Genomic DNA, 14,354 nt, shown 5'->3' with positions numbered 1-14,354 from the left:
ACTAATATTTTATTTGCCATAAATAGGTGGTTACAGAATAGTTAATAGGAATGCTCTGCCAGCAGAGTCCCACCTAGTTGTAGGGGGAACATACACAACATATTACAGTCGGAAAATCTTTGCGGTAGGTACCTCGGATTGTAGTTAGTTGGACAGTGGTCATTTGACGGCCACTTGAATCGTCTCACCCCTAAGCTTTTGGCTACCGCCGGCGCACTAAGCCGGTTGATGCCTAATCTCGGAGGCCCGGCTGCACTGAGTCGCTGACTATACTTTTGCGTCGCGCGTTATAATATGGTCCTATATGGGGCTCAAGTATGGCACAGTGCTGTGTAGTCGTGGAGCATCCTACTGTTCAAAAAAGCGCAACGCATGATATCACTGAGGCACAGGCTGAGGTAATTCGTGGATACCGCATAGTATCCGCAGTCCGTCTATTCCCGGTTGTGGACACTGACTATGTCCCTACTGAGGATAAATGGGAAAAAAATATTGTCATTAGTTGCGACGTATAACAATCCTACTAATAAACGTATTATAAATGCGAAAGTTTGGATGTCTGGATGTTTGTTACTCTTTCACTCAAAAACTACTGAACGGATTTTGTTGAAACTTTACAGTATTATTGTTTATAAACCAGATTAACATAATTATAGGCTATAATTTATGACGATGTGACAAATAAATTTCAATAAATAAATAAGACGTGTCTAAAAAGCGCAATCTATCGTCATTGGTTAAAATCTACAGCGCTGGACAAACTACTGTTTTTGACGTTCGTAAATATTCATGCGGGGGAAGCCGTGAAACGCCATCTATCAACATGATATCAAACAACAGATTTTACGAACTAAGGAGTAAAAGGAGGTCCACGCGTACGAATTATTAATAAAATTAATAATATTTGTATTCATCTGGTCTTACATTCAATGACTTTTACTTTACGTATGTCATGCACGATGACATTTGTGTCAATATTTGTGTACGTCCCCACTAGGCATAATTGGGATGTATTTTTCTAATTTGTCATAAGTTGTGAGAAAGCCTGTAGCTACAACTGGGAAAGTATGTGTCACCACTGGTGACAATCGATATTATTTATATCATTTATCCTCAGTGGCGACAAAGCTAGTGTCGACAACCGAGAATAGACGCCAGTTGCGAGGTGACCATAGGTCCCAAGGGGAAATGTACGTGTACGTGCACCACGAGAGGTGGAAACCAAAAGGTAGAGGCTTGAGGATCTAGGCCTTAGAGTGCTGAAGGGTACGCCTGGCCGTCAGCCAAATTTTACGTCGCACCATAGAGGCAGTTCTGCCTGTATTAGAGGAGTGGGTGCGACGGTATGATCGCCTCACACAAAGGGCGACCCAGGTTCTACCGGGCCATGGGTGCTTCGGGCCATTCCTCCACCGTATAGGCCGAGAGCCTGTAGATGGTTGTCAGTTAACACTGCAGTCTTGGCACGTGAGTCACCGCAGCAGACTGACACGCTCCAACAGTGCCCAGCCTAAGCGAACGAGCAGCGGTTGGAAATGACCTCTCCCTACCAATCGGGAAGAGGCGTGAGATAGATAGATAAATTGTTTATTTGTTGTAACACACTTTTTTTTAATGCTTTTAACACACACATTATGTATAGTTGCTATTGAAATTCAATTCAATATCGAAATAAAGTTAGTTAGTCAAGAAACACAGTAGGTGACACCACTGGTATTTTTTTACACAGGTTAGTAATAATTTCAACAGTTGCAACATAACAAAAGTGACAAAACAACATAAGATAAAGATTACTAGCGTTTCAAATAGTTCCCTGCGTCAGAGTGATGTGTGCCGCAGCGATGCAAAAAGCAAAGAGCTCAGTATAAACATTACCCTCAAAAGGGCAGAACACTGATTTTCAGCTTTTGCTAGAGAACGCATGAAGCGTACAGGTACGGAATGAACCCGCTTGCTTTCGGAAACAATATCTACATTAGTATAAAATATATGATGAGACAAATAATCTTATGGTATAGCGTGCTTACTTTCTGTGAAAGTGTTCTTTCACAGAAAGAAGCAGTGGAAAGGGGGAGCGAGAGGCCTCAGCCGACACTCCGGTTATCCGCCGCCGACACCCTGGGCGCAAGAGGACAGCTTATGGTCTCCAACTGTCCCTTCCTAACAGGCCTCGGTCGCTAGACATGGAGGTGTCTGGTGGCGGCTAAGAACGAATGCTACAGGCAACAGCCAATGGCGATGTCCCGTGTTCCCTCATATCACTCATATGGATAATGGCAGAAACAGTCAGGTTTTTAGTGGGTGTAGGGGCTACCCACCTTCTAGTAGGAAGAACCCCACATAACCCACTAGCTGCCCCCGCAGCTGGTGGGTATGAAATGTTATGCATTTTCCGGATAAAAAAGAATAGTTAACAGGAAAAGTTTGTTTTGAATAGAACCGATTTGAAAAAATCTCTCACCATTAAAATTCAATTTTTTTTCTGCTGAACATAGGCTGTATAAAATATTCTCAAAATAGTATAAAACCTTTGATAATTTACTATTTGATAAAGAATTTACGTATTTATTATTGATTAGGACTAATGTATACCATTATTTATAATTATGGAGTCGGTGTTGGAAGATTTGAAGATTTTATAGTTTCCTTGAGCTGTCACTTGACGGCCTGGCACACTTTTACGATGGTGGATCAAAGTATTTTGGTTTAACTATAGAGCGTGAGAACACGCACACAGTCATAATTATTTTAGTGTGAATAAAACTAGCATCGAAATTACCTAAACTTGACATGCCACGCTAGACGTAAACGCTCTTAACCAGTTCCTCCGTGGTTGAGGATTCCGGGTGAAGCACGCTTCCACCTTCGGCCTGATCGTCACTTACCATCAGGTGAGATACAGACCAAAAGCTTCCTCGTTTTGGATAAAAAAAAATTAAAATAGTTTTATTTTTCCTGCATTCAGCAGACTGTAAAAGAGACTTTCAGTATTTTTGCGGAAGTAGGTAGACAATTTCCTTAGCTAAATGTTTATAGGCTTTAAAATATACTGTGCTTATTTAGTACAACTAAAATCACATCAATACTAAGAATTGCTGTTGCAAATCTATTTATTTTTTTGTACAATACGAAAGATTTTTGTACCTAAACCTTATTGATAGGCCTCTTTCCCGAGACTATTAATAGCCGCAGCAGTACTTAACTACTTTAACAGCGCTAATCAATTTGACATCCTCACCTAAGCCAACCTACCCCAAACTACGTAACGGGCACTCGCCAGTGAAACGTCATCCGCCATTACGTTAACGCCCCTTTTCGCGTGCACCAAAACACAATATCCCATGAATATTCTACGCGCATCGTTTAAAAAGCGCAAGCGAAAATAATCCCAATAAAAGCTGGCTGTGAAACCCCAGAATTGTAAAACAAGTAAGACTGTCTGTCGCCGTACAAAGACTCTCGCATGACATGGGCTGTATCGACCGGAGCGGGCGACGCGCGCACTCAAATAAACGAATGTTTGCCAATTTTGTTCAATTGCAAATTCCAATTCCAAATTCAAATGCTCTTTCTAACTCTTCTTTGTTTATTTATAAATCATTCTAAATTCAAAAAAATGTATTTTTCTTTTTAATTGCAGCTTTAAATTTGAAATACGATTCCATTTTCAGTTTTTGAAGTTTCAAAAGTGGAACAGAATGATTTTTGTTTTTTAAATTCAATTTTCGAACTCTTTAGTTTTCGAAAAGAGGTTCCAAGCAAATACATTCAGGTTTTTGAAGTGCCAATACAGCCAATACGAGGCACCCTGCGCCCAGTAGTGAGAGAGTAGCCGCGCAGTCACGACGCGTCCCCGTTCGCCGTCGAAAAAGAAACCAAAGACGTTTGAAATTGCGACATAATGGTCCAGTTGTGAATAGTAAAGTGTATCACTGCATGTGCAATACAACCTCCGCGTAGGTAACAGTGGTGCTTCAATTTAGAGCTGGTGTACCTTAGCCTTCTATTTTGGTCTACACATTTGTAACCGTTCTTTACTCGCCACTTAGTGGTATTAACTGCCACTATTTTGCCTTTGATTAAATTGATAGCTGTAGCTAGAAAAACGGCATTTGCGTTGTCAATATTTACGGGTTAATATCGATTGGATATGCGATACTAAATTATATAACCCTAAAATGTTTTTGTGTTTTTCGCGTATTATTTTACGTGTGTGTGGTTTTTTCGTGGAAGGTTAGGGTTAAACCTTAGAAGTGGCATGTTTATATAATATTAACGTGAATGTTATGTATATCTGATATGAGATTTTGTGCTAATAACTTTAAACAATGACGTCAAAAGGTTCTTTCTTCGGGGTTAGGTTATGTAATAGTAAGTTAATGTAAAAGCATGAAAACGGGAATATTGACCCGTAGAGCTTTGGGCTAAGCTTCCCAGAGCTTTGCTGAAAGAAATTTCGTTGGAAAGCTTTAACGTCTATTTTTAATCAATTTTGAAATGTTGCTTGAAATTTCAATAATAAGTAGAAATAACTGAAGGTTTGATGTTTGAACCATGTCAGGGATTGTTTGTTTTTATCAAGATTAGTAAACAATAGCTTAACATAATATCGTTAATTGAATAACTATACAGTTATTTCAAGCAAGATCATTTTAATTTTATAAGCGAATCGATTTATAGCAATTTGATTGAATGAGCTTACTTGAAGCTTATATCAAGTCGATTAAAGGGAATTGCGATCTATTTAAATAGATATAGGGCTGGATATTGGTTTTCTTTAAAACTCATTCACTTTTGCACATTGCATAGTAAATAAACAACTTTGTTTAAGATTAATTATAGTAAAATACTTTGGTTTTGTTCATAAGTAACATTTTATTAGGTTATTATGTGACTCAAGTTAGTAAACTACTTTTTCATGATTTAAATCCCTAAATGCAAAGCTAGTTAAATATCCATCTACACCTTTCTGAAAATATGTAAGTGGAAAGCACACCGATTTCACAATGTTGTATCATAATTATAATAGATGGCGTTGCAGAGAAAAACTTTGTCACGCACCCTTAAAAGGTCCAAGTTGAAACTGATTTAATATCTGAGAATTAAATTATTCATCTCCCGAAAATATTTAACATTCATAATAATACATCTATCAAGTTTATTCTTCTTTCATAAAAAAATAACCTTTAAAAATAAGTCCCTAAAGTTAACGGTGTGTGTTGTTACGTATTTTATTAATTTATTTTGTTATTATTTCTTTAAAATACAATGTTATCAATATTTTTTCGGTGACTCTACTTTTCATTTTTACACAAAAAAGTTTGTATATTGTAAACAAAATTTTATATACAATTGTGCACTATGGTTTTGGTATTCATAAACACTGTTTAACTGTTTTATAAAACTTGCTGAAATATTTAATTTTTATTTACATTTCTAGAAGCAACTTGGCCATTAAACATGTCTGTTTATAGTGACAATTCAGCTTTGAGTACCTGCACCATAAAAAATATATCCTTCGTATAGTAGGTACAAGTATGTTTATGTTCCGTGTAAAATGTTTATTATTGTGTCCCTTGAGATATTACGCCTAAGCGCATCCATTATAAGTATGTATTAAATTATACATAATTTATCAATAGTGGGTAGGTAGATAAGTATCTACTTACTTACCTACTCAAAATAAATATTCCGTAATTTTTCATTGATTTTCATAACATGTTGACTATTCAAATAACTTAGTATTATTATTTAATTTTACATTATTATTTCTATTTATTAATACAAAATTTCATAAAATTGTACCTACTGAAAATTAAAAGTTAAAAATAATAAGTCAAGATAACAGCGACAAAATGAAAGATTAAATTGAAATTAATTAAATAAATTGAACTTTTTCATAAAGTACCATCAATAAAGTTATTATCGTTTGTACAAATAGGTCAAGGTAAAAAATAATTGATTGGTAACAAAAATGTATGAGTTAGTTTAATTGAAATGCCAGCAGAATTAGTCCGTTTAACTCATTTTAGTGTGTGTTTTACTCATAGTTGTTTCCATTTAGGTTAAATTTTGATTAAAAGTTGCCTCAAATTTTGGCGTACGAGGTTCACGTTATAAAATTTCATATAAATCTTTGTTCCCAAACTTTTTCATATTAAAATACCTATACCATTTATACTTAATATACACACACTTCTTAGACCTTTATTTTAAAGCAGGTAGAGTCCATTTTCATTGATAGAAAAAACATCCATGTTATTCAATTTTCTATTCAGCATTGCAAACAAATGCGTCCACAGCTGTATTCCCCCACATTGTTTTGTGTCAGTCGCCATGCTTTCTATTTTGACCCTTATACCCAAGGCATAAGGCGTTGTTCGCCAGTGTGCTCCATTTCATGCATTCTACATTTGCCGGCACAAGCCCGTTGTATGAATAAACAGTATTCAATTTAAAATGCTCTCGGTTTATGGCAACTACTAGATTTTTGCGATCATTCAAAATTAATGTGGTTGTTGTTGCCAAAAACTGATCAGAAAAGGCAAAAAAAAAAAGAATGCATGACTTTTCAAATGATAAATCTACTTACATTGAAGCAGTCAAGTGGGAAAAAACATTGTATAAAAACAACAGTTGTTTTTAGGCCATTAAAAAGAACATTTTTGTAAAAACAATTTCACAAAGTTTTTAAAAACAAAGATTACTAATTAGTTTATTTCATTAAAAACATAATTTTATTCAATAAAAATACATCACGATATAGGTATTCAGGTCTGAAAATCTCATTTTAAAACTTGACCTATTTGTATCGGTGCCAAATTCATAAACTCGTACCTTTCACGGTTACATAATTAGAGACTCGATATCTAGGTAAACTGCATTGTTATTTCAATGTCGCATAGCCACTATCATGTCTCAGCATTCTAAGCTAATTCTAGCCTGAATCGATACCACAAGGCTGGATTCCAGGCAGACAGTCTGGCGTCGTGAGAGCCGAGTGATTTTGTGGCTGTGTTTATGATCTTGTGATTTGATATTACGTGACGTTTCTTACACTATTCAGAGATATTTTTACCTAAATTTGATTTGATGTATATCTACAGCCCATCAGATTTTTAATTTTGGTTGCTATATAGTATTTACTTATATTTATAGCGACAGTGTTTACTTTCATGGAGCGTCGTTTTTCTTCCTTGAGTTTAAATTCAGATCAGATAACTTTTTGGTTCCTTTTGAACAACGAGTTTTGCTGATCTTAATTTAAATCCGTCGTTTGGTCAATTTTCACCAAACTTTCATTATAGTCATCCACATTTGAAAGCTTTACAATAAAATTGCAATGTAATTATCATAAACTCTTCTAAATCTGATGCACTATGTAAGTATCTATGCCTTGTCCGCACCAATTGTACAAAGTATGCAATTTTATTAAAATCCAATTTTATTAAACATACCTTGTTGAACATGTCAGAAACACTTTTTTGGATTACAATCTAGATTAAAACTGTATTTATTGTTGGTTGTAAATGTACCTTGTTGATTGTACTCTGTATGTGTTTTTTGTACAAATAAAATAAAATAAAATAAACATCGAGTGACTTTCAAAACTTTTCAGCTCATTGCGCATTTCTTACAGATCTATTTGTCATGGTTTGTTTGTCGACTACAATACTTTTGGCAAGTCTGTTACATAAGTGATCGCCATTTCGACCTCTGTCCAATATACCGAAGAGCGTATTAGAAAAAGAAATTCCGACCTCTGTCGCATTAGTGGCGACAGCGTCTCGCTCCCTTTTATTTTGTTCAAAAGAAAACAAAACACTAACGCTTGGTCAATTTGGTTTCAATAATACTTTTTTAACGTGTATTGTATTGTATAGTTTTGGCCAGAAACATTCTACACGAATGTTTCTGGCCAAAACTACGAAACAAATATTATGAAATTATGTAGATGCAATGTAAGAAACTCAAAAAAGTTTCACACTGCGATGTCAGTGACCGCTAAATGCCTTTGTATTTCGGGCTTTGTATTTCATCCCCGTTTTCGCTATAGACCGTAAAGAATTTTATTGTTTTATCATTGTACTGTCTTCCTTTGATGAACCTAATAAAGCCAGTGCCAGTCGTTAACGCTGTTATGATTTAATTTATCTCGTAAATATTGACAATGATATCAATTTTTGCCATTTCGTATCTGATTCTATCTTCTACTTTTAAACATGTAGATCTGAGAAATTGATTTATCACGGTATTTATAAATAGTGCCTCAAAAAACTCAAACACTAAGTACACCAGCCCTAAAATTTTGCAGATACAAAAAATGTAAATAACGAACTGTGACAACACCAAAAGAACAGACATCGGTTTAAACAACGGAGTCATAAGATGTCATGAAACTTCAGATGACATGACGCAGCCCAGCTAAAACGAGCGCTATGGTCACTACTAAAGTGCCCACGCCAACATGGCCGATGAAGAGAAAATCCCCCCAACTTTTCTTGAGAAACTTCTCTTCTACACCACAGCAAGCTTCGTTCTTCTCGCCATATTCAGCCTGTTTGCCTTCCTGTTCTTAGTACCGTTCGTGATTGAGCCGGCGTTCACTACCATATTCATGCAATTTGATCCAGTAGCAGCGTTATGCGTCACAGCCAATGTGAAGCATTTGTTTGGGGTGAGTAACTGCTCGTGGGCCTCTTGCAGGGAGGGCTGCACCAAAGACCTGTACGACTGCACTCAAATTCGAGTCAACTACAAACTTGGGTACGCTGCCAACATCACCGCAACCGAATACGAAAATCTGATCAGAGTTGAACGGGCACTGAGAAAGGACTACGAGTACGAGAACTACGAGACTGCTGCTGACAAAAACTATCCAGACATGGCTGAGGAACAAGACCTGGCTGACGTTCCACCTACAGGTCTCCAAGGAAACGATTCAGAGTGGTACTTCACAGGGGCACGCCTGTTCCCCAACGTAAAAGGATGTGGTTACCCACCAATTTTGAACTGCACCATATTCTATGGAAAATACCGACCAATAGGCACCAACTACACGTGCTACTATAGCAGAGTAGACCCAGGACTGGTGATCACTGAACTGGATATGTGGCAGAATACTTTGAATTTGGTGTATGCTATGGCTATACCAATACCTTCGTTCTTTATTTCGGTGATATACTTAACGTTTGCGTACTTTAAGATCTACAATACTGAGGAGGAATCTGAGCAAGCTCCTCTTAAGAATGATGCAGAGGCGATGGCTACTGGTGATGACGAGAAGCCAACGACTCCTGGATCTGACACGTTCAGGGAAGACCTGGCTTGCTTCGGGCACCAGCTGAAGATGCAGCTAGCCAATGAGAAGCCGAAAGAAGGCTTCGAGTCCAACAGTCCACCTATCTCCAACTCGGCATCACTGTCTGGGTAAGTTTTCTTTTGATTTATTCATATTTTAGTATTTTTTTCGGTCAATTCATAATCCTTGCTGGAATTTCGTATAGTTAAGTAAATATAAAATGTTGTAAAGTCTGAACTCAGTGCTCAAATAAAAAATAAGGATAGAGAAAAAAAGAAAACTGGTAATAAAATTGAAATGGTGCGAAAGACTCTCAATATTGTTTGTTTTTATACATTAAACATACCTAAGCCTTCTTTATAAAGACGTCTTAAAACACCTGTCTGTCAAAATGAAGTGCGTAAAACGTGCTCTTAAAACTTCATAAGAACAGCTTCGTCTTTGTCAGGCTTATGAGTTTTGACAATGAATATAGAGAATCTTCGACATATTGAAAATTTTCTTTAGTCAGGGGCTGAGCATCGCGCGCGTCCTTCAAAATAAATATTATGGGAAATCAATAATATCTTGCTCTAAGTCAAGAACTTTTAGTATATTAATTTATAGGTATCGAAGTTTTTGATCGAATATAGTTTATTATGGTCTATTTTCATTTTGTATACATCAATCACATACACATACGAACACACAGTATTGATAGAATATTGTTATCTCCCCACCAGGACCAAGTCATCATTCGTGAACGCCTAATGTGAAAAACGACATTATTTACACAGAGGTACGTTGAAGGCTTCAGCTTTTATAACAAAAACATCGTAAATGCAAAACACGCGTCTTTGACTACTGCACACAGTAAGAAAAATATAGAGAACATTAAAAAAAACAATGCTTCCAGACTTGGAGAATAAAATAATCTTACGCTAAATATTATTTTCGACGGGGTACATAAAAATAGGGCACAAAATATTTTAATTTTTATCCTTTGATAATTAAAAATAAACACAATAATATAACGCTACATTATGAAAGTTTTGGATCAAAATAATGCTTTGGACGCTTAAAAAAATAACACCATGCACAATGCACATGCATATTAATTAGCATTAGAACGTCAATTTAAAACCCTCATCTAAATAAGCAAAATCCATTTCTTTTTGTTATATCCCGCAGGTACACTTTTTTATTAAACTTAAAAAAACGTTTATTGAAACTTTGTTTAATCAATATCGTTTTCTATTTCAGATGACAGGGATCCTGAAGATTCGGATTTGGTTATAAAGTGCATCACGAATCAAGGTGAACAATGGAAAAATAACTTTTTGAAAGATAATGTGTGCTCTCTTGTGATTTTATTAAAAGAAGTAGAACGCAAGTCCTACTTACACGAGAAAAGTGAATAATTCATGAATATTAGCAAAAAAGTTCGTTAAGACGGAAAATTGGCGAAAGAGAATTTTTATAAAGCGTTGTGAAATTATAAATGATATTGAGAAAACAATTTCTGGCAATAATTTCTGATTATATCTGATACAAACGATTTGCCGTTAAGTAAGTCTTGAATTTAATCCTTTGCATTTGGAGTTATTTTTAAGCTACTATTTTTTTAAATGTGATTTTTTTTTGAGTAAATAAGAAAGGAAAACCCATTTAAACACAAACTTAGGTTAATTAATTTTATTAAATTCGCTATTAATTGATATATTGCTCAAATCCGCGCGATTTTTATTTCAGAAATTATTGCGAAGAAATCCAATTGATATTAGATAATAAAGAATTTTATCTCCTATAGTGAATAAAGAAATGAATAAGATTTTAATACGCTCGTATGCTAAAAGTGTCAAATGCACGCGTGCTGTTAATATATACATGAATATATTGTATATTACGACTTATCATAAAGCTGTTTACAAAAAAAAATGTTAATTTTGAAAAGCAATAGTTAGAAGTTCATTGAAAATTATGAGGAGACAGTTATTATATTAAAAATAAAATTATTAGTACATCGACTACATTATAGTACCTAATAATCCCATGTCAATAATCACGATATCATTTTAATTCTAAGTAATAATTTAAATCAGTTTATAGGGATTTAGGAATTTAATTTTCTTAGAAGATTCCATAGATGTAATTTTAAATTAGTGTGGCCTCCTGGTTTTGGGTGTTTCCTAACACAATTAGTTGTAATGAGAGTATTGATGATTTTATTAGCCACCAGGGCGGCGCCACTGTGGCGCAATATTATTTTTTATTGTCCTTGGTCATTATGGAAATTATTGATTTGTGAAACTAGACAGTAAGGCTTTAGCCTGTTCTTTGTGAAACTTTTTTTAAAAGGCAGACCAAGGCAACAAAGAGAAGAGATTTATTTGGTATGTTAAAAAATTTATTGGCCCCATAGAAATCGAACGGCGTGAGATGGTTAGTAATTCGTTTGAAATCTAACAGCTCGTATAATGAATGCGTGGAATGGAAACGTTTAAAATAATCCTAGCCATCGCTGTAGGCGATATCGATTCTTCCGTCCCATACCGATTCTATTTAAAAATTCATTAATATTATTGTCCAAGTCGAACCGAACCGTGTATCGCAACAGAAATAGAAATCATTACCTAATCGATATCTCACGTACGACCCTAACCATTTTGGAAGTCGATTGATGTAATTTTTATATAAGAATTTAATTCTTGTATAAGACTTGTAATGTGCGTAAAATTTTGTGATATAAAAACGCCGACTCGATATGCTTGTGTGTATGGAGGATTTTTGTTTTACATTTAAAAATATAAAAAAGGCTTGTGAATTACTATCGTAATGCTTAAATATTATCCCAACGAGAAATTTTAACTCGTTTTTTTATAATTTTAATTTTTGTGCTGTATTCTGGGACCATTTTTCTGGAAGGTTCCAAATTCTGTAAATAACGATCACTGTTTATTGTTTAATTAATTTTAAATGTACGCTATTAAAAATGAATAATTATTGTTGGATTCTAATTCGAAGAGTATTTATGAGAATGCGAAAAATTAATAAATTATTTATTATCCACTTAGACTGGAAATGTTAAGATCTAGTTAGATATCGCTAAAACCTACGCACATGTTTAGAATTAATATTCGAAGATTAAAGTACTTACATAATTTAAGAAAAAGTCGTTCCACATCCATATAGAGGTTGAAGTTTTAGTTTTGGCTTTTATTTGGTCGCCTATTATTTATCTAGCTAAGAGGAAAGTAACCAGATTGGTTAAATAATGTGCGCTCAGATATTAACCACCCAATCATCGCTGGATCTTATTACTTTTAACCAATTAAGATTATTGATCTCATGTCAAACACTTTATTAAATTATTAAAAGGAGTTAGCAATATTGTTTACATTACATTTTTACACATTTGTATATTTTAATTCAGTGGAAAATTCTTTAGTTTATAAATGACGAGTACTTAACGTTTTCATGCCCAACAAATTTAATATTATTATTTTTACTGTGCCTCTGTAATGATACCTCAAGAACCTAACCTACCCTTAATATACAAAATATAATTTTATTCTTTAAAGTACGACTAAATGAATAATTAAAAATATTACAGCTTTAGAAATAAGTGAAAAGCAATTTATAAAATATCATTGTAATTTATTGTCAAATTATTTTAGAATATAAATGTTATAAATTATTTTATTTTCCCTATTGACGTCTGAATTTGGTTGTGTATGTTTAATGTTTAGAAATTATTGTTGTTATGGGGTTTAATTAATAAAGCGCCATGATTATTTATTTCAACTTGCTTGTTTATTGCAATCTTACACATGCAAAATATAAATTACAACGGAGCACATCAAAACAAAACTTTTCAGTCGGCCATTTTTCACAGAGTGTGACCATAGACTTTGAGCTAGCTTTTTAAACTCTAAACCATAAATAAATGTTTAGTGTTGTCATTACTCAACACTCTTCCTCAACATAAACATTTATTTACATATTCATACAGTCCCAAACCTTCAATTAAACTATAGAATACATTTTTACTTAAAGGCTTAGTTAAGATATCAGCTAACTGATTTTTAGAATTAACATAAACAATATTTATCAAATTTTCTTCAACCTTTTGTTTAACAAAATTAAATTTTACATCAATATGCTTTAATCGCTTTATATCACAACCTTTCAACGATTTAATTGTACTCTGGTTGTCTTCAAAAATAGTTACAGTTGGAACATCTACATTTAGGTCATTTAGTAATTTAATCATGAAACAAGCTTCCATTACAGATTCACACAAACTAACATACTCAGCTTCAGTTGTACTAAGTGCAACACTACTTTGCTTTTTAGATTTCCATACAACAGTATTGTTATAAACTTTAAATAAATATCCAGATGTTGACTTTTGATCATTATCTCTAGCAAAATCAGCATCTGCATATCCAACAAGTGGTTCACTTAAGTCATTTTTAGTATAAAGTAATACAAAGTTAATTGTCTTTTTAACATATCTCAATAATCTCTTTAAAGCACGCCAAAGTTCGGCATTAGGTTTTGATTGAAATCTACTTAAATAATAGACAGATGTAGCTAAATCTGGTCTTGATCCTACAGTTGCATACATGAGAGAACCTATGAGAGATCTACATTGTTTTTCATAAGACAAGTCAATTTCCAAGTTGTCATCAAATTTAAAGTTATGATCCATAGGTGTGTTACAGCCTTTACAATCTGACATATTAAACAGTTTTAAAATTCTTTTGAGATACTTTGACTGATCAATAAAAATTCCTTCAGAACTCTTTCTTATAGAAATACCCAAGTAAGTTAAATTATTATCCCCTAAATCTTTCATTTTAAATTGAGCTTTCAAAAAGTCTTTTACTGAATTGATATCTTTAATATTTTGTCCAAGAATTAATAGATCGTCTACGTATAAAAGTAAGTATGTTTCCCCTTTAATATATAAACAATAGTCATTATCCGAGCGTTTAAAACCATAAGAAGTAATAGTCTCATTGAATTTTTCATACCAATATTTAGGTGATTTCTTCAGTCCATATAACGA

The 14,354-nt window shown here is 34.1% G+C and overlaps 1 protein-coding gene across 3 annotated transcripts; it reads left to right on the top strand.

Moving 5' to 3' along the window:
* Positions 1-3,832: 3,832 nt before the first annotated feature.
* On the top strand, positions 3,833-13,033 carry LOC135081434 (protein tipE). 3 transcript variants are annotated; one of them, XM_063976115.1, is made up of 4 exons: positions 3,833-3,956; positions 8,315-9,429; positions 10,024-10,079; positions 10,544-13,033. In XM_063976115.1, the coding sequence occupies exons 2-3, from the start codon at positions 8,468-8,470 to the stop codon at positions 10,049-10,051; spliced, it is 990 nt and encodes a 329-aa protein (XP_063832185.1). In that variant the 5' UTR covers positions 3,833-3,956; positions 8,315-8,467; the 3' UTR covers positions 10,052-10,079; positions 10,544-13,033. The 3 variants fall into 3 exon arrangements, with proteins under 3 accessions (XP_063832185.1, XP_063832186.1, XP_063832187.1); XM_063976116.1 differs by having other exon boundaries at positions 3,833-3,960; XM_063976117.1 differs by lacking the exon at positions 10,024-10,079.
* The last annotated feature ends 1,321 nt before the right edge of the window (positions 13,034-14,354 follow it).

Source organism: Ostrinia nubilalis, chromosome 20 (assembly GCF_963855985.1).
Source record: "Ostrinia nubilalis chromosome 20, ilOstNubi1.1, whole genome shotgun sequence".
In the NCBI taxonomy this organism is placed as follows: Eukaryota; Metazoa; Arthropoda; class Insecta; order Lepidoptera; family Crambidae; genus Ostrinia; species Ostrinia nubilalis.
This window is presented reverse-complemented; position numbering and strand designations above follow the sequence as displayed.